Source organism: Podarcis raffonei, chromosome 7 (genome assembly GCF_027172205.1).
Source record: "Podarcis raffonei isolate rPodRaf1 chromosome 7, rPodRaf1.pri, whole genome shotgun sequence".
Lineage (NCBI taxonomy): Eukaryota > Metazoa > Chordata > Lepidosauria > Squamata > Lacertidae > Podarcis > Podarcis raffonei.
Genome location: NC_070608.1, coordinates 14,686,051 through 14,705,990, shown reverse-complemented (window position 1 = coordinate 14,705,990; position 19,940 = coordinate 14,686,051). Strand labels below are relative to the sequence as shown.

Genomic DNA, 19,940 nt, shown 5'->3' with positions numbered 1-19,940 from the left:
GACCAAGACACAATGTAGGAAGAGCTCCCTGAGAAGTCGGCAACAATAATCATCTGCCCTGTAGGAATTTTTACTGCTTTGTGAGAACAGCGGTATTCAATTTACGGCTAGGGGAGCACCTACAAAGCTCTCTTGCGGTTGCACAGTGAAGTCGAAGGCATGCAAAGCGAAAACAAATTCAGTGTCAGACAGGTTTCTAGAGTTTTACATCTTTAATTTAAAACTTTGCCAAGAACAAAAAAAAAAATGGTTACAAAAAGAGAAATTATCTACAAAAAGAAGTACTCATTTCGTAACAGAAGCTGCCGGTGGCAGTTTGAGAGGGGGGAGGGAAAAGTGCTTCAGGTGAACAAAAACCAAAGTAGTGCGAAGTGCCCAAAAGTGAGCTTTTAACATCCAGGAAAGGCACATGGTATTGATCTAGGATGGACACCAGGCTTGGATACGCACCAGTTGCATGTGGACGGCTAACATGCTAGTGAGAAGGCAGGCTAGAAGTCTTCCTGCTGTGTTCCCCATGTGCAGAGATGCAGGGACACATTCTGATAGCCAAATCGAGCTTTGAGAAGAACTGGTCTTCCACAAGACTAGACCACTGCAAAAATGAACATGGGCTCAGGGAGGAAAAGGAGAATGTCACTGGCTTAGGTGTTCGCTAATCAAGCCACCCCTCACATGCACTGCAACATGGTACAATTGCTGTACCATATGCCCTTCCTGAATATCTGACTTTTGCTTTAAGATTATGGTGCAGACAGAAATTTCAGACACCGAATCTGCCCCCTTCTCTGCTCCTCTGGTGTGTTTTATACTTGTAAAAGGGGTGGAAATCATTGCTCCATTCAGGATGACCTAGCAGCTTCCTGCAGAACTAGGAGCTTGGGTTGGTAGGACAGCAATCCTCTTGGCTTAAGAGCCAAGCTACAGGTTCCCTTTAAAAACATGCTTGGTTCTTTGAGCATCAGCAACCACTGCAAGCAGATGAGGGGTGTTGCTTTCCCCTTTCTGCTACCAGGGTTCAAGTGAGAAGCTGTGCAATGCAGGCTTAATAATGGTCCTTGTTCGCTACACAAGATTGGCAGGTCTCTTCAGCTGCGGCAGGGCTGCTGCCATTCAGCATTGGGGGAATGGATCTGCTAAAACAGTGCAAGAGATCTCTTAAATTAGAGCCATGCTACACCATTCAGAAGTAGTAGTATTTCCAACAGAGGCGGAGAACTGAATGAGTGGATTCCTCCACCTTCACAAAGACCCCAAAATATCCCTGGCTTTGGAATGCTAGCTTGCCAAGGAGCAATTCTTAAAGCTATGGAAAGCTATTCTTACTCCCTCTTCACCTTCATGGAGTACTTCCTACATAAGAACATATTCAGAGCTGCGATTTCCCACCTACATTATGAAGTTGGCTGCACCTCGGGCTTAAAATGGATGCGTTGATTAGCTCTATGATCAGTATAGCTATGGGGTTGTAGCCAATTACATTTGACTCAGAGTAGACTCGTCAGAATTAATGGACCCAAATTAGTCATGTCTGTTCATGGATTTCACTTTGGTTGTAATCCAGTGTTCCATTCTACATAATGGTCTTTGGGAGAAACTCAGCTTTTTGTACAGACCAGCCACAATACCTCACGCAATACAGAGACCAATTTCTCCTAGAATGCAGAGAAGACAAAATCCCAATCCTTAGAAGTATTCACAATGAGATCCTGTTTTTAGAACCTGGGTTGGGGTAACATTCAAAATTTACACAGTATGAAAAGAGAATAAGCAGCCTTGGGCAAAGAACTGCATCCACAGCTGAAACTTTTGCTTTCTGGTTTCGGTACAACTGTTCCCACTGCTGAAGAGGCAAGCCTAGAGTGCAATGTTAAGAAGCTGCTTGACTCTTTGCCAATGGAACCTGTTGTGTGAATGAACAGCAAGCAAAGCTATACTGTCACCGTGCACATGGGGACAGCCAATTCACAAAACCACCAGGATTAATTCATGACAATATGCTATAGGACTTTGGGTTCCCATGTGCTACAAGCCAGAATTAATGACAAATACATTCTGGCCTTGGGGAAATGCCATCTTTTTTATTACAAATATGTATTTTTAAATCAAGCAAGAGCCACCGGAAGGTTTATTACCATGAGGACACGGCTAAATGATTTCTTAATCTATACGTTTTTCCACTATCAAGACACATAATTGCAAGGTTTCTGTTTTCCTCAATGAAGACTGCCGCAGTGGGTTCACACCTCGGGGAAAGCAAAATCTGGTGAAAATATCGCTCTCTCACCAACCCCACCCCACCCCAGTTGAGTAGGCAAATATACACAGAGCAAGGATAGACAACACAATGCCCTCCAAATGCAGTTGGCCCTGATGAGGGCCCAACAACATCTTGAGGGTGCCCCATTGGCTACACCTTTGATGCATGGAGAAATATCAGTAGCAATTGCAACCCAAAGCATTCATAATCACTTCTACAGCACTTTCCATGTTTGCAGTGCTATGGAAAGAGTGCCAACTTTGCGCGGCTCGATGAAATGTTTTGCAGTCCCATTTTACAGGTGGAAACACAGGTAAGCACAACCTGGTGTGGTTTTCTTGGGGATGGGGGAGAGAAGGAGGAAGAGGGACAAACCAGCGGACTGGGAGGACAAGGTTAGGTCTGCTTTCTCCTCCCTCTATCCAAATATCTCCAGTGTCACCCCACATAAAACAGTCATCAGTCATTTGATACCCATTACTCGTATTATAATCGAGCAGCTTAACTTGCAATGAAGGTTACTACTGAACATCCGCAGGTACCCAAATTTTCTTCCAGAATGAGAAATGTTGAAGCACCGGTTGGTCGGGAGTCTTGTTTGAAAGCACTAAATAATTTTTGCTAACCCTCCAACTTTGTTTTTCATGGCTTGCCTTCCCCTTTACAAGATACAAACCCAAGCGTGATTACCTTACAGATTCCAAAGAACTGAGTTTTGTCTCGGTCCTATGCATGTTATTTACTCGGAAGTAAGCCCCACGAAGTGAGTGTGTGCACAGGACTGGCATTAAAGTGCACCCAATCTACAGTTGAAGAGGCAGAGGCATTTAGATGGCCGCAGCAAAAATTTCCCAAGAGAGAGCTAGCACTCTGCCTCAGTGGCCTAGGTTTGCATCTCCTCCAGTCAAAACACATATCTGATGCCTTACACAGGAAATTTTAGGCTCCGTTCCTGCTAAATAAATACCAACACAGTTATCAATACCCGAAGACCTCCTGCTAGTTAGTATTACAACAAACACTGAAGTAACCCTTTTTTTAAACCAGTTACTGTGTTGGACAATTCTATGACCCAAGGAGTAGATTCTTACTGGACTCTGTAGGGCTCTTACACAAAGAAAGACCTGAAATTCAGATGCAACAACATAAATTCACCTGAGGAGAGGTTGGTAAAAGAAAATACACTGTGCTAGACAATATTAAAAATGTGTGTTCTTTTTTTTTTTTTTTAATGGCAGCACTGAGTTGAGCACTATTCAACAGCCTGGAGTAAAATCTATCTTGTGCCTTCCGTTGTATCATCTTCCACCAGGAACGAAAAGAAAAAGTTAAGATTTCTTCATGGGCCAGACCCAATTGCCCTCGAGCAAACCCAGTTCTTGAGTACACTCCTCAGTAGGAGCCATTCCCGTGAATGGTTGAAGATGTCCCGCACACACAAAAAGGAAAAAAAAGAAGAAGAGAAAAAGCAGGAAGTTCTTTCACTGATCGCCCAGCCGGAAACCCTGGCCCCAGTTGTGTCTCCCTTCGCCCTGGCGGTTCTCTGCAGGCCTGCGCATGCTGGCGGGGGGCACCCCAAATCCAGAGACTCCTCCTCTCCTGTTCGGCAGCCAGTGGTACCTGGGGGCCAAGCAAAAGAGCCGTTCAGAAATGCCTGGTCTTTCTGAAATCAGGACTAGTTCCAGCTTTGTGGCATTGTGCACGTAGAATCTACACAGTAAGAGCTATAAGCTGGCCAAACAACAAAATGATTGGATGACAGATGGCTAAGATACTGTTCAATCCCACCCTGCCCCTTCGAGTGCAGTTTTAACCTAATTGGGACTGTTTTGGCAGACCCCCTAACAAGTCTGAAGCTCTTTTTGACAGTTTACATTCTTTTATCAAACACTCAGATCTCAAAAGCATTGCCCTTCCTAGCTTAGTGGGAGGGAAAACATTGCATATTAATACATTAAAAGTAAAGGGACCCCTGACCATTAGGTCCAGTCGTGGCTGACTCTGGGGTTGCGGCGCTCATCTCGCTTTATTGGCTGAGGGAGCCAGCGAACAGCTTCCAGGTCATGTGGCCAGCATGACTAAGCCGCTTCTGGCGAACCAGAGCAGCGCACAGAAACACCATTTACCCTCCCGCCGGAGCGGTACCTATTTATCTACTTGCACTTTGACATGCTTTTGAACTGCTAGGTTGGCAGGAGCAAGGACCGAGCAACAGGAGCTCACCCCGTCGCGGGGATTCGAACCACCAACCTTCTGATCAGCAAGTCCCTTATTAATACATTAAGAAGTGTTAAATGCCCCAGTTTAAAAATGGACGATCTGTCACATTTGGCAGCAATTGCAAATGTGTCACCTATGGGTTCCAGGAAGTGCTAGGCAGCTCTCTTAAGAGATACAGCAATTATTTCTCTCCTCGAAACGGTGTGGATGTATCCAACTCTTTGGCTTTGAAGTGGGATAGAACCAATATGTTTTCTGAGAGAGATAGATTGTGAGTATGTGTGCTTGCATCAAGGACTGGACGATATCTGGTTTTCAGCATTGTGATATATCAACAGCTAAATATTGGTATATGCTGATATATCGCGATGTCTGAAATGTATCTCTGCTGCTGCTTCTTCCCCACGTTAATTCAGAAAGACATTTTTGAGTAAGCATGTGTAAGCCAGTTTAAGTTGAATTACTTGTTTTCAAACTTCATTTTACAAGTCTATTGTCATCTTCCCCCTTCCTCCTCTTCGATTCATGGTTTCTAAAAGTTTGAGTTGAAAAGCTTTCCTTATTCGTTTCGCTGTCAAAGATGCATGCTCTGATAAATGTGGAAGACCCCATCATAGATCCAGCAAACTGGAAAAGCTTGCTTGGGTCACCTAAATTCTCTAGTTATCACTGTTATAAACCCTTTTTTCAAATAGGATAACTCAAATGTTTCCTAATAAGCAACCTGATTTTCCTTTTAAAAACAGAGAAAACCTTTTAAAACAACTTACAGGAACTGAGGCGTTGATAGGAAATTTCTTCCTCCCAAGTCTATTGGATATTTAAACATTAAGAAAAAGTAGAGGTGGCCAACCAGGTTGCCAATCAGCTCATTGATGATACTGCAGGGAGAAGAGAATGGGATCAACGTTTAACAATTCTGTAGTAAAGCATTTTCTGCTGCCGACCTGAAGGCAATCTATACACACCGAACCTTGGTTGCCCCAACATACAACCAAGGAGACTAAGCTGGGGCTAGAGGAAAGGGCAGCTTTGGGCTCCTGTCCCTAAGAGGAGGAGGAGGAGTTTGGATTTGATATCCCACTTTATCACTACCCGAAGGAGTCTCAAAGCGGCTAACAATGTCATTTCCCTTCCTCCCCTACAACAAACACTCTGTGAGGTGAGTTGGGCTGAAAGACTTCAGAGAAGTGTGACTAGCCCAAGGTCACCCAGCAGCAGCATGTGGAGGAGCAGGGAAGCGAACCCAGTTCACCAGATTACGAGACTACCGCTCTTAACCACTGAACCACGCTGACTCTCCTGTATAGCAGCAAAATACTCCTATATTGCTATACTCCTGTATAGCAGCAAAAAATGTACCATACAAAGCCACAACTCCTAGCAATTACCATGCTCAAAGGACAGGCTAAAAAATAAGGCAGACGGAAGAGTCAATTGGGCACAGGAAGTTCTTTTCCTTCCCGCATTCACCTTTTCTTTCAGAGAGGGAAGGACACAGGAGCCTGCTGCTCGTGCAGGAGCAACTGCAGCTTGAGCAGGGCTGGTACTATGGCTGGGACCTTTCGCCATGGAAATTGCTCACTGACAAACCCGCCAGTGAAGATCTGGAGGTTGGGTCAGTGGAAGAGCTGGGCAATGCAAGGGAAAGAGCGTCTCCTTGCCACTGCAAAAAAAGGCTACTGCATTCACACACATTCCTCTTAATTATCCAGATGTTTCAGATGTCCTTCGGGGTATGGAGGTAAGCCACATGTTACTGTAAGGACTGTATTTACTGTAATACAAAATAGGTATTTGGGAATACTTACGAGCCTCCAATGATATAGTTGAATCCCAGGATAACCCACGGTAGATAGCATGCCTGGGACAACAAGAGCACATGCAAACTTGCTGTGAGCAAGGAAACTGAAGAACGCAATTTAGTCTCCACCTCCTTCAGAATTCTCCAAATACAATTCCCCGACAGAAATATAGCTAGCTAAGTACATTATTGAGCATTTAATGTACAGGGGTTGCATCCAGTGCTGATGTTCCACTCAGGTAAGACTTCCACTTGCACAACAGAGCATCCCGCTGCTCTGCTCATCTCTGAAGCCCACTGCACACCCTGAAAATCTGCTCCAGAGGGTTGGGGTCCATTTTGCAGCATATTTGAGGAGCAAAGAACGGCAAAGTCAGTGGCTGGCTGGCCCCTGAGAGAGCAGGCTGCTGGACTAGGTGGGCTATTAGGCTGATCCAGCAGGCTCCAGTTGGATCAAACAGAGCTCTGCTCGCCTCACTGGAAACAACTCCATGGTTATTTCATGACGTAATAATAATAATTTATTATTTGTACCCCGCCCATCTGGCTGGGTTTCCCCAGCCACTCTGGGTGGCTTCCAACAAAGATTAAAAATACATTAAAACGTCACACATTAAAAACTTCCCTGAACAGGGCTGCCTTCAGATGTCTTCTAAATGTTAGGTAGTTGTTTATCTCTTTGACATCTGATGGGAGGGCGTTCCAGAGGGCGAGCGCCACTACCAAGAAGGCCCTCTGCCTGGTTCCCTGTAACTTGGCTTCTCGCAGTGAGGGAACCGCCAGAAGGCCCTCGGCACTGGACCTCAGCGTCCGGGCATAACGATGGGGGTGGAGACGCTCCTTCAGGTATACTGGACTGAGGCCGTTTAGGGCTTTAAATGTCATAGAATCATAGAGTTGGAAGAGACCACAAGGGCCATCGAGTCCAACCCCCTGCCAAGCAGGAAACACCATCAGAGCACTCCTGACATATGGTTGTCAAGCCTTTGCTTAAAGACCTCCAAAGAAGGAGACTCCACCACACTCCTTGGCAGCAAATTCCACTGTCGAACAGCTCTTACTGTCAGGAAGTTCTTCCTAATGTTTAGGTGGAATCTTCTTTCTTGTAGTTTGGATCCATTGCTCCGTGTCCGCTTCTCTGGAGCAGCAGAAAACAACCTTTCTCCCTCCTCTATGTGACATCCTTTTATATATTTGAACATGGCTATCATATCATGTCAACACCAACACTTTGAATTGTGCTCGGAAACGTACTGGGAGGCAATGTAGGTCTTTTAAGACCGATGTTATGTGGTCTCGGCGGCCGCTGCCAGTCACCAGTCTAGCTGATATAGACGTTTCCCCCCTCAACTATGGAGGTTTTGCTCTATCTAGTCGGCGACATGTAATTCACATTTTAGAAGTACAGTACCTCTCCCTGGGTTGCAACATGCTATCAGGACACATTGCAGTTAAATGTCCTTCAGCGTTTTTCCTCTATCCCTTGCGCTGGCACAAAATCTCTCTCCCAACTCTGCCTTTCCCTCCCATCCTGCATTGCCTTTGCCAATATCTTCCTTGTCTGTACACCTCCTCATTGCATACCGGACAAGGATGACAAATCCCCTTCTCCAATCCTAACATTCCATGATAGCATAGCCCCCACAACTACATATCTGGCAGCCAAGAGAAAGCGTGGCGATCTGACATGAGGTGGCTAGTAGCATCAGGGAGGTGGGTAGAGGTCAAGGAGCTCTGCTACAAGCCCATGCCTGGCTGCAGCATCGCAAGGTGTTTCTAGAGCATACAATGTGGTATAAAGACATTGCCATCTCACACATGGGTCTACGTCTCTTGTGGCCAAGGCACATGATATCAACTCCGAGGCTGCCCTGCAGAAAGGCTTGGAAGTGAAACACCTTTAGTGGCAGCAAAAGAGCTCCTCTGATGCCGGTATCCCTTTAAGAATCTGGAAGGGACAAGTAGTCACAGGGGGGAACTCCCTTCCTCAACGAGCGAGCAGTTCCTTTGATATGGGCAGAAGGCTTGAGGAAAGGGGAAAGCCCTTTGGCCTTACCTTAAACCGTGTCCCAAACCAAAATGTCACTATCATGTCTCTGTTCAGCTGGGCCCAAACGTAAAGTACGGACATGATCAAGGGAATCATCAGCAGCTACAAGGGAAGCAAGAGAATGAAGAGACAGAAAGATTGAGATTCAGTACAGGAGACCTAAGCAACTACAGAAGGCTCACAATAAAAAGAAACGCAGAGGCCTGTTTAGTGCTCTCTCAAATTTGCACATAACTTCAAACCTGGATTTAGTATTATGGAAACAAGACTCTGGCGCGTGTCTCCTCCCCACTTCTGACATGGTTGCACAGGGGAGTTTGAAATCTCTGCCTTCTGTTTTTGATTAACTGCAGCATGTCACTTGAATTTGAGAACTGGTTATAACCTTGAGTTGTTATCACTAACTATAGTTACAATTATCCATAGCTTAGAGTTCAGCCAAGACACTAAGCTGTGGTTCATATAAAACAGATGAAGAAGTTTCTGATATTCTAACAGCTGTGCCAGAGCAAGCAGGAGAGAGAGCACAGAAGCCCAAAGCTTGCTGTGGCTCTTTCATGGATGCTTGCCACAGAGAGGTCTCTCCACACCTGACAGCACATCGTCATTAAGAAAATGTTTTAGAAAGGCATTTTTCCTCTTTGCCCCAGGCTCCCTAATTTAAGATCCGCAAGGCAGAAAGCAGCCTATCACCAGACAGGACAGTGATGAAGGATTGGTACACAGAGAAATACTTGGTTCCTAGCCTTGTTTATTCCTAGAATTAAGTCCCACGGATTTTGCCGCCATCTCACCAGGTGTATTTTCCATGGAAATATACCTCGGATCGCAGCCCTTGAGATTACAGGAGTCTGCTCAAATTATAGAAATAAAAATAGACTTTAAAATTAAGTCCAGCTATCCCCTCCTTATTCTGCACTGACAGAACTGAGCACTAACAGGGGGCTTGCAGGTTTTTTTAGGCCTCCTTATTCATAACATCCATATTGGTTCTTGCGTAATGAGTTCCATCGCAAGAAAAAATGGTGTTGATTTACTTTCAACAAGATCTTTTTAAAAAGCTAATGTGACCAAGAGATGTGATTGTGCAATTGGCAAGGACAGTTTGACAGAGGTGTCAGCACCAGGCTTGCTTAATTACCTGGAAGTTATATTACACACACACACACACACACGTCTTAGACAATGAAGGCTGACTGGCTATTTTAGATGCAAAGTTAAATACGATTCTTCTCTGCAGTGCAAAATGATGCATGCATTTGGGAGAACTGGGCACAAGTGGCTTAGAAGGACCTGAAATGGAAACCCTCAGAGAGAGTAGGGAGAGGTTGGGCCCAATGCAGCTGGCAAGGAGTTCATGGATACGATCCCAAGAGGTGCTCTTATGAAACTCCCAGGAAAAGTTTCAGCCTCAAAGTCTCACAGTGGAAACGTAATCAAAAGCAGGAATGCACACCTCTCCCTCTTTCTGGAAATCAAAAGGTCTTATAGCTCCTAGAGCCCAAATATGGGATTCTGAGTTTGAGAAGAACAGGGTGCAGTTGGAAACTCTGCCTGAAGCTCCAGGCGCATCTCGGAAGTTCTCCTTCCTACAAAGGGCAAAGGCTTTATGGCAGCTTCAGCTGAAAAGGAATGCACCTACGGCACACTCACTGTTGACATTGGGAAGACTGCTTATCACCTGCATAGAATGCATTCAAGGGGTATGATGTGGTTTATCATCATTACACCAGCGATGGAAAACTGGCAGTTTCCACATATTGCTGGACTCCCCAACTCCCATCAGTCACAGTCAGCACAGGCAATGATCAGGGACAATGCGGGTTGTAGTCATCTGGGTGGTCAGAGGTTCCCAACCCTACATTACATGAATAAGCCTTAAGCTTGTGTAATTTCTCCTTCCAAAGCATGCCTGTGAGAAGATCAGAAGCCCTGGCCCCTATTTTCAAGGTCCAGGACCTAAACCTGCTTCTTTCGGCCACACCACAGACAAAGCATAATACATCCTGTGTGGACACGATGCAAAATTGCAGTTAGATAAGAACAGAAGGGAAAGCTTCCAATCTCTCCTTGCAGCTGCATGAGAGGAGCGGGGGAGCCGAAGAGACACATCCACAAAACAGGTATGCCAGAAATGGGCTGCAAACCTTCTGTGGTGGGAGGGGAGAGCTATATATCAATGGTGGTTGGCTCCAGAGGTGAGAAGTAGGCAGATCGACTAATGTAAAATTTACCTTTGAACAGTAGACAAAACACCCACCCACACCCCTTTCTCTGTCCTCCAGGCAAACATGAAACATTGTCAGTGTTCAAGGGCACCTTTCAATGCAAAGCAAGGCCAATCGTGTGAGAGACAGACAGACAGACAGACAGACAGACAGACAGACAGACAGACAGACTTGGGGAGGGTGTGGTTGGGGAGTGTTCTGAGAAAGATGGAGGGTCGCAGCAAGGTATTGTTAAAACCTGAATGCAGCCATTTTCTCTTAGGGTTATTTCTCCTACAGTTTTGCACTTGGGTATCAGCAGAAAATTCACACCAAACTTGCTGAACAGGAATGATGAGTGTTTTGCTCAGTGCTCTTTCAGGTGTTCAGAAACACAAACTGACCCTTTTTCTCCCTGCCAGCACACTGGTTTAGATGGGAGAGTATTGAATACACAGTACACATAATCCACTCTGATCTGATCTGGCCCACATGAATTCTGTACAAGTAGATGAAAGACCTGGCACTTTAGAAGCCAGGTCGCTTTGAAAACAGACATGCTTACCTGCATATTCATTGCCAAACCAGTAATCTTTCATTGTTTCACTAAGGAAAACCAAACTAAAACAGAAGACAAGAAGCGCAACCTTGTGATGAGGCACATTTAACTCAAGGGACTAAAAGAGGTGGACAGAATCCGTCTGGAAACCTGCAGCATGGCTTTGAAACAGCCTGTGGAAATATTGCTGGTGAGAGAGCAAGTGAATCAGATTCAACACAGTACAGTGCAGAAGAAAAGGTTCTGTTAGCCGGACATACTAGACACTGCCATTACTGTTCTGCAGGCAAGCTTCTAAGGACTCAAGTGCAACCAAGGATGTGTCTGCTCCCCTCACCTCTCCTCCGGCAGGACCAGGAGGAAGATTTCTGCAAAGTTTAGTTCTGCTTTCAAAGAATCTCATCTTAGCATTAGGTACAAATGAGATATCCTGGTGTAACACAGTTGCCAAATCTGAAGCTGCCACTGTTAAACCATTAGTCATTTTAAGCCAGGAGTACTGTTCTTTTACAGAATGCGAAGCCAAGATTCCTCGAAAGCTAAACTCAACTTGGCAGAAGTCCTTCCCCTAGTTACACAAGAAGCGGACAGGCACAGGCCCAACACTTCACTCTGAGCTCATTAAGGCTCAGCCACTCAATCAGGGTTTAGTACAGGGCCAGTGATGCCATATTATAAAACTATTTATACAGCATCTTTCTGAGGTTTTTTTTTACTTGCAATCCTTACAACTATTCCTACACGTACAGACAAACACAAAGCCACCAGATATCAAGGAGATAAAGAACTACACAACATTTAGAAGACATCTGAAGGCAGCCCTGTATCAGGAGGTTTTTAATGCTTGACGTTTTACTATGTTTTTATATGTGATGGAAACTGCCCAGAGTGGCCAGGGAAACCCAGCCAGGTGGACAGGGTATAAATAATAAAATTATTAATAATAATTAACAACACATCATAGTAAAAAGGGGGCAGAAAGGAGTGACGCAGATTAACTTGACTAAATACTGGCTTTGACCTGTAAAGCCTTAAATGGTTCAGGACCACAATAGCTCAAGAACCGCCTCTCTCCATATGAAGCAACCCAGACCCTGTGATCATCACCTGAGGGCCTTCTTCGTGTGCTCCCTCCACAAGAGGACCACTACACGAGAACGGGCCTTTTCTGCGGTGGCTCCCCATTTGTGGAAAGCTCTCCCAAGGGAGGCTGATTTGGCGCTGCCAGGCAAAAATATTACTCTTCGGCTGATTAAACAATCTATGGCCTTTTGAATGTGTTTGTGGGGGGGTGGGTATTGGGTTCTGTTTTTTATTATATATTTTGTGTTCTTGTTTTGTATTTTTACGTTATGAACCGCCCTGTGATCTTCAGATGAAGGGTGGTATACAAATTTAATACTACTACAGCTACTAAGGCCATGCAGTGGATGTGTGACTGAACACAGATGAGGACCACACAACCCACTCCCACCCCTCTGCCAAACTCAAACATGCCAAAACGTTGGTGTAGCAAATAAAAAAGGATACAACTATGCAGATCCAATTAAAGAGAAGCATGAACATATAGTCGGCGGGTCTTCCATCGAAAGCGCCTGTGAACAAAAGAGTGGCATTAGAGCGAACTGAAACCTTGGCAGTTGTTTTGCATTGTTCCCCCCAGAGACACTGGCTGGATCTTAAGGGCTATGATTATATTGCACAACACAACTGCAGCTTTCGTTCAGAGGAAGAAACGAGAGGCTGCTCCGTTTTAGGAGCCCGCAGGAAGAGTCAGGGAAGGTTTTTCTTCCAGTTAAGAAATGCTTGGGGGGAAACTGGCTGTTTTAATAGACACGAAATATATCATCTCCACATTTGGGGAGAGGAAAGCCTCTTTATTCAATATGGGTACCAGCTTTAGATCTAGCATTATTTTTCTGCAAAAAATACAGGAAACAAAGCTGCGGTGCATCTTTGAGGTACAGTCATACCTTGGAAGTCAAACGGAATCCATTCGACTTCCAAAACGTTCAAAAACCAAATTGAGGCTTCTGGTTGGCTGCAGCCAATTGGAAGCCACGTCAGACATTTGGCTTCCAAAAGAACGCTAAAAAACAATCACTTCCGGGTTTGCGGCGTTCGGGAGCCAAAGCTCCAGGGCGTTCGGAATCCAAGGTATGACTGTACCAGTGAATTCAGACCACACAGGAATAGGACAGGAGCTTCAAAACAGGACCTTGATTCCAAATAACCAGCCTCCATTTTCCTCTCATTCCCAAAACCCTCACAGGACAAGTGTCTGAGCATGCCCCCAAGACTAGCATTGCGCACACACACACGCACACTTGAATTTTCATTAACCTCCCATGGGTCCAGACTATCCTGGGTACTCTGCCCAGGAACCTGTCCCACTAGAGGGGAGAGGCTGTTTTCACAAATTCTTCCTGCAGCCTCATGCCCCTCAGAAAGCTGCTCCAGAAGGTGACAGCTAGGAGGCAGTGCTAAGGGCTACACAAAGCATTGGTGGAAGTTTGGATGCAACCCTGCGAGTTCTGCATCTTAGCAAGATCAGATTCTCACAGCTCCATTGACAGAGCCCCTGCCTTGCATGCGTAGGGTCACAGATTCAGTGTCTGGCATCTTCGGGTAGGGCTGGGAGAGTCCCTCTGTTTTAAATCCTGGACAGCCACTGCCAGTCAGTGCAGACAGCTTGATGGACCAAGGCCTTGACTCAGTATAGGGCAGCTTCTTATGTTCTTCTATATGCATCCGAATTAGCATCTATCTCCACAAGATGGACCCAGAAGGTTATAAAAGAAAATGGAAAGTAACTAGTGCCACTGAATGTGAAAACTAAATAGTATGTTATATATTCGATGTTACATTACCTGTTTCTAATCGTGATGAATACTGATACAAAAAATATAAGTTCACCAGGTAAAGAAACCCCGTTCCTGGGCCGACAGGAAAATAGAAGGTTGCTGTGATTGGCCTCCAGATCTGTTCAAACGTTTTAAAGAGAGAGTATGAATTTAAAGGTTTATTACAGTGAAACAACTGAGAGTCTTGTGGCACCTTAACTACTGACAAATTTATTATGGCATAAGCTTATCAACGCCGCATGATGCATGGCATGCAAGCCTCACTTGACTAGCATATACACAGATGGGAGAGAAATGTAGGGGAGTGAAGTCAGAGTAACAATCATTTAAGACAAGAGCTTTCCAAACTGTGTGCTGCGACATGTTAGTATGTCGGCTGCAGTTTGTACATGTGTTGTGCGAATGCTCCCCATGCTCCTCCTGGGGCTGGAAAGGGGTTAGTTAAACCTCCAGCTTGCTTGTAAAACTGAATTACTGTGTCGCAAAATGATGCACGTCTAAAAAGTATGTCAGCGAGATGAAAAGTTTGGAAAGCTCTCATCCAAGAGAATGGCAGTACACAAGTAACTTCTCCTTTAGGACCCAAATTTATACATGCTATAGAAATGAAGTACAGTGGTACCTCGGGTTACATACGCTTCAGGTTACAGACTCCGCTAACCCAGAAATATTACCTCGGGTTAAGAACTTTGCTTCAGGATGAGAACAGAAATCATGCAGTGGCAGCACAGCGGCAGCAGGAGGCCCCATTAGCTAAAGTGGTGCTTCAGGTTAAGAACAGTTTCAGGTTAAGAACAGACCTCCAGAACGAATCAAGTTCTTAAGCCAAGGTACCACTGTAATGTATTTCTATGAGAGTGGTTTATTTCATATATATAACAGCATTTAAATAAGACTTAATATTTCAAAAATCTCCAAGCAGGTGGTGGCTATGTCCCCAATGCTATATTGTAGGACTTGCACAAGCATCGCCTGTCTTTACACAAAAAATAGAGCACATTCCACCTGTTCTAGCGAACTCCCTGCCTATGACATTTCCAGCCCTGCTAACTCTGAGTAGCAGCAGCCATCACAAAAAATAGCCTTGCCACAAGGGGCTGACCATGCTTGCAATTCTGACACAGAAAGAAGTCATCCACTTACAGTGAGGGGGGAAAGTATTTGATCTCCTGCTAAATTTGCCCGTTTTCCCTCTGACGAAGAAATGACCAGTCCATAATTTTAATGGTAGGTTTATTGTAGCTGTGAGAGACAGAATAACAACAGGAAAACCCCCAGAAACCCAGAAGACAAAAGTCAGAGATTGATGTGCATTATAATGAGTGAAATAAGTATTTGATCCCTTTGCAAAAGATGACTTAGTACTTGGTGGAAAAGCCCTTGTTGGCAATTACAGAGGTCAGACGTTTCCTGTAGGTGGCCACCAAGTTTGCACACGTCTCAGGAGGTATTTTGTCCCACTCCTCTTTGCAGATCCTCTCCAAGTCAGTAAGATTTTGAGGCTGATGTGTAGCTACTCGAACATTCAGCTCCCTCCACAGATTTTCGATGGGATTAAGATCTGGAGACTGGCTAGGCCACTCCAAGACCTTAATGTGCTTCTTCTTAAGCCACTCCTTTGTTGCCTTGGCCGTGTGTTTTGGGTCATTGTCATGCTGGAATACCCATCCTCGACCCATTTTCAATGCCCTGGCTGAGGGAAGGAGGTGCTCACCCAAAATTTGACGATACATGGTCCCGTCCATTGTCCCTTCGATGCGGTGAAGGTGTCCTGTCCCCTTAGCAGAAAAACACCCCCAAAGCATAATATGTGCCCCTCCGTGTTTGACGGTGGGGGTGGTGTTCTTGGGGTCGTAGGCAGCATTCCTCCTCCTCCAAACACAGCGAGTTGAGTTGATGCCAAAGTGCTCGATTTTGGTCCCATCTGACCACAACACTTTCACCCAGTTCTCCTCTGGGTGATTCAGATGTGCATTGGCAAACTGCAGACGGGCCTGTACATGTGCTGTCTTGAGCAAGGGGACCTTGCGGGCTCTGCAAAATCTCAGTCCTTCACAGCTTAGAGTGTTACCAACTGTTTTCATGGTGAGTATGGTCCCAGCTGCCCTGAGATCATTGACAAGTTCCCCCGTGGACAGCTCTTTGGTCTTGGTCATGGTGGCTACTTTGGAATCTGCTGGATTGATTGCTTCTGTCGACAGGTGTCTTTTGTACAGGTACTGTAACGAGCTGGGATTACAGGTAAGATCTCTCCCTTACAGCAGGTGCTTCTAATCTCAGCTTGTTACATACAGTGAAGATGCCAGGTAGCCTGACATCTGGCTGGTTGATAAGGGATCAAATACGTATTTCACTCATTATAATGCACATCAATCTCTGACTTTTGTCCTTTGGGTTTCTGGTGGTTTTCCTGTTGTTATCCTGTCTATGGCATTCCTTCTTTTGGATGCCTCTTTGAGCTCCTTCTCTTCTCAAGATCTTCCTGAGCATTTTGATCAGGGAGATGATAGCAGGTCCCCAGTACTAAATTATTCTTGGGGTCCAATATCACCACGTAACAATTCTGTGGTGGAGTCTGCCCCTTTTGGGATTTCAATCTCACGCGACTCTGTGTCCTCTTTGACATGCAGAGTGACACCACCTCCAGAACACCCTTCTCTGTCCTTCCTATAGAGTCCAGATGCGGAGACAACGGTGTGCTACCATTGCCCACTATGCCCAATACATCTATTCTCTCTTTTAAAACCAAGCATTCCAGCTCATGCATTCTGGCTTGGAGGCTTCTATAATTAACAAATGAACGTCTATTCATGATCTCTGTTTCCAAACGTATCTGGCACATGCATTTTATCCTACTTTACTTTGGCCTCTTTGAATTCCTATAATGTCCCCCTTGCACGATACAACATGTTCATCCTCGCATATTCCAAACCAGCTGTTCTTCCAGTGACCAACTTAAAAGCTGCTCTGTTACAACGCTAATTTTAAGAACCAAGTTCTTCCCTGGTTCAATGAAGCCTGTCCCTTTCATAGAAGCCTAGATAGTTCTATAATGTTTCCTCAGTGCCTAACAAATCCAGATTCTTGTATCACAAACACATTGAGAATGTTTAGCTGGCCATGTATGTAGGGTGGGTAACATTTCAGAGAACACCACCTTGAAGGTGTTCTGTTTATGGCTGCTTTAAGATGGCGATCCTGTAGGCCTAGCAAGGTCCAGATGGAAACCTATTCTGCCCTGGCCTCCTCACCCTATTAATGGAACTGTTACCTTGACATTTCAATACTAGGGCAAAGGGACTTTGTTAGCCCAGGCTCCCCTCACTTGTAGAGCAAGCGCTGCGCCCATGAACAAGCATCACATGCCTGCTTTACTCCTACCATCTTGGAAGCAAAAAACAATGACCTAACAAACAAACAAACAAACAAACCAGAAAGCCTTCCGTCATAGTTCCTTATTATATCCAAACTAGAAAATGATTAAGCATAATGGTTTCTGATCAAACCAAGATGCTGACACTAAACTCTTGGCTTCACATACTGTATTGTTCACTCATCTGCACAAAAAAAGGGGGTAAAGTGGCTGCACACAAAGTACAGTGGTACCTCGGGTTAAGTACCGTATTTTTCGCTCTATAACACGCACCAGACCATAACACGCACATAGTTTTTAGAGGAGGAAAACAAGAAAAAAAATATTCTAAACGAAATAGTGGATATATGATTTTTGTGGTTCATGCTGTGGCCACAGACATGTGATCTGACAGTGGGTTTGGAGCAGCCCAATGCAAAAATCCTGAGGATCCATGTGGATCCATGCTTTGTAACCACAGGAGGGAAGGAAGGGGAACCATGGATCCTTTGCTCACGACTGCAGCAGATCCCCCCGCCACCCGCAGGTATTCGCTCCATAACACGCACAGACATTTCCCCTTACTTTCTAGGAGGAAAAAAGTGAGTGTTATGGTGCAAAAAATACGGTACTTAATTTGTTCCAGAGGTCCGTTCTTAAACTGAAACTGTTCTTAACCTGAAGCACCACTTTAGCTAATGGGGCCTCCTGCTGCCGCCGCGCTGCCACTGCACAATTTCTGTTTTCATCCTGAAGCAAATTCTTAACCCGAGGTACTATTTCTGAGTTAGCGGAGTCTGTAACCTGAAGCGTATGTAACCCGATGCACTGTAACAATGTTTGATTTTGAGTTATTGATGATGTTCAAGCTTCCAGATGCGGCAAATGAGTTTCAGGACTTACTGTGGGAATTTGAACCCGTGATGGTAAAGAACTAAACATTCCCCACTAAATCGTGGTAGTGTGCTTTGCTTTCAGAAAAGAGGCAGGAACTCCTGGGCTCAAAACAAGGCACCTTTTCACAGCTCCTCACCCATTCCCGTTTAAGAAGGGAGGAAGCAAACAAATGAAGAAACCCCTTACAAGTGGTGTCCCATCCCCACAACAAGTGGCCATGACACAGCGCTGACACTTCCCGCGTGGCTCCCTCGGGTGGCACATGGGGTCAGTGCGCCTGGCTGTCAACCAGAAAGTCGCTGGTTCGAGCCCAGCCAGGGACGGCGGTAGGCAGCTGTCCTGCATCGCTGGGAGGGGGCTGAGCTAGATGAGCCCTGGGGATCCCCTTCCAACTCCCTGCGATCCATCGACAACCAGCGCTGCCGAGCCCCACGCTGTCTCCCAACAACTACAACTCCCGGCATGCAAAGCGCAGCGCCGCGGGTGATTCTGAAGCGCCAGGCTCGCGCTGAGCATGCCGGGAGCCGTAGTTCGCCCACTCGCTTACCTGGAAGCGGTTGATGAAGGCCTCGGGCCACAGGAAGAGGTAGAAGGGGCTGATGAGGCCTAGCTTGCCGACGAGGGGGACCGCGATAGCGCCGGCGAACCAGTAGCGGGTGATGAGCGGGATGCTCCGGAACCATTCCCCGAGGTCCGACATCTCCCCTCCGCCGCCGGTCTAGCCGCTGCGAGGCCTGGGCGTCTGGGGCCTTCCGCTGCCCGACGCGCTCGCCGGAGCTGCTCCTATGACAGCCAAGCCGCGGGAGGTGGGGCGGTGGGAGGGGCCCGCCTTCCTCCGACGTGGCCGCGCCGAATTCGGCCGAGCAACGGCCGCTTCCGGTTTCCGCCTTTTTCTCTCTCTGAGGAGGGGCGGAAGGAGCGTCTCCGGAAGTTCCGGCTCTTAAAGGGACAGCGGGCGCCGTTTCTCACCCCTGTTTACCAATACACGTGGGAGCGTGTTGGGGGGAAATATAGAAACGCGGAAGTGAACATACAGAGGCTTGAATTTGTTTTTTTTAACTGTTTATCCTGATCCCAAGTCACCCCTGTTTGCTGCAAGCCGCGGCACGAATGTTCAATAAGTGCGCTTTATTTAAATGCCAATTTCAAGATTATAATTTCCCAGACTGGCTTACTAGTATCAGAGGGAACAAAATATTATTATTTTTTTAATTCCTTTCCGTAGCACCGTAGAGACCAGCTATGTTAGTTACTGGTATGAACTTTCGTGTGCATGTTACTGGAAGGAATTTTTTAATTTTATTTTATTTATTTTATTTTGTTTCGACAATGGCAGACCAACACGGCTACCTACCTGTAATTAGTATCAGATGGGTGTGTGACACTTTAATTGTAGTGCATTAGTTTTTCTCTCTCTAAGCCGATCTGGATGAATATAAATATTTAAAACATTTTGAGGGGTGTGTGTGTATATATGTGTGTGTGTGTGCGCGTATATATATATATATATATATATATGCGTGTGTGGGTGTATATATGTGTGTGTGTATACATATATGTGTGTGTGTGTGTGTATTATCCAGAGCTTACATGACACTTAACCGCAAATCTAGGGTTGCCATACTTCAAAAAGTGTAATTCCTGACACCCGCAGAGTTGACCTTTTTTAAGGAAACCACCAGCGTTGTTGAACTTTTGGGGGAAACCTCAGCTACAAATAGTGGTTT

General features: G+C 45.6%; 1 protein-coding gene across 1 annotated transcript; it reads right to left on the bottom strand.

The window, feature by feature from the left end:
* Positions 1–2,061: 2,061 nt before the first annotated feature.
* DERL1 (derlin 1) lies at positions 2,062–19,090 on the bottom strand. The gene is made up of 8 exons (XM_053395364.1): positions 18,761–19,090; positions 13,971–14,082; positions 12,631–12,695; positions 11,107–11,133; positions 8,341–8,436; positions 6,292–6,344; positions 5,251–5,361; positions 2,062–3,880 (listed from the first exon to the last, which is right to left on the bottom strand). Exons 1-8 carry the CDS (start codon positions 18,911–18,913, stop codon positions 3,742–3,744), a joined length of 756 nt encoding a protein of 251 aa, XP_053251339.1. The 5' UTR covers positions 18,914–19,090; the 3' UTR covers positions 2,062–3,741.
* Positions 19,091–19,940: the final 850 nt, after the last annotated feature.

Excerpts from the sequence above, each read along its gene's own strand:
- DERL1 (XM_053395364.1), bottom strand. The coding sequence starts at position 18,913 with ATGTCGGACCTCGGGGAATGGTTCCGGAGCATCCCGCTCATCACCCGC. Across the intron at positions 12,696-13,970 it reads TTCATCACGATTAGAAACAG|GCGCTTTCGATGGAAGACCC; the intron begins GTAATGTAACAT and ends TTTTGTTCACAG. Across the intron at positions 5,362-6,291 it reads AACTATATCATTGGAGGCTC|TATCATCAATGAGCTGATTG; the intron begins GTAAGTATTCCC and ends TTCTCCCTGCAG.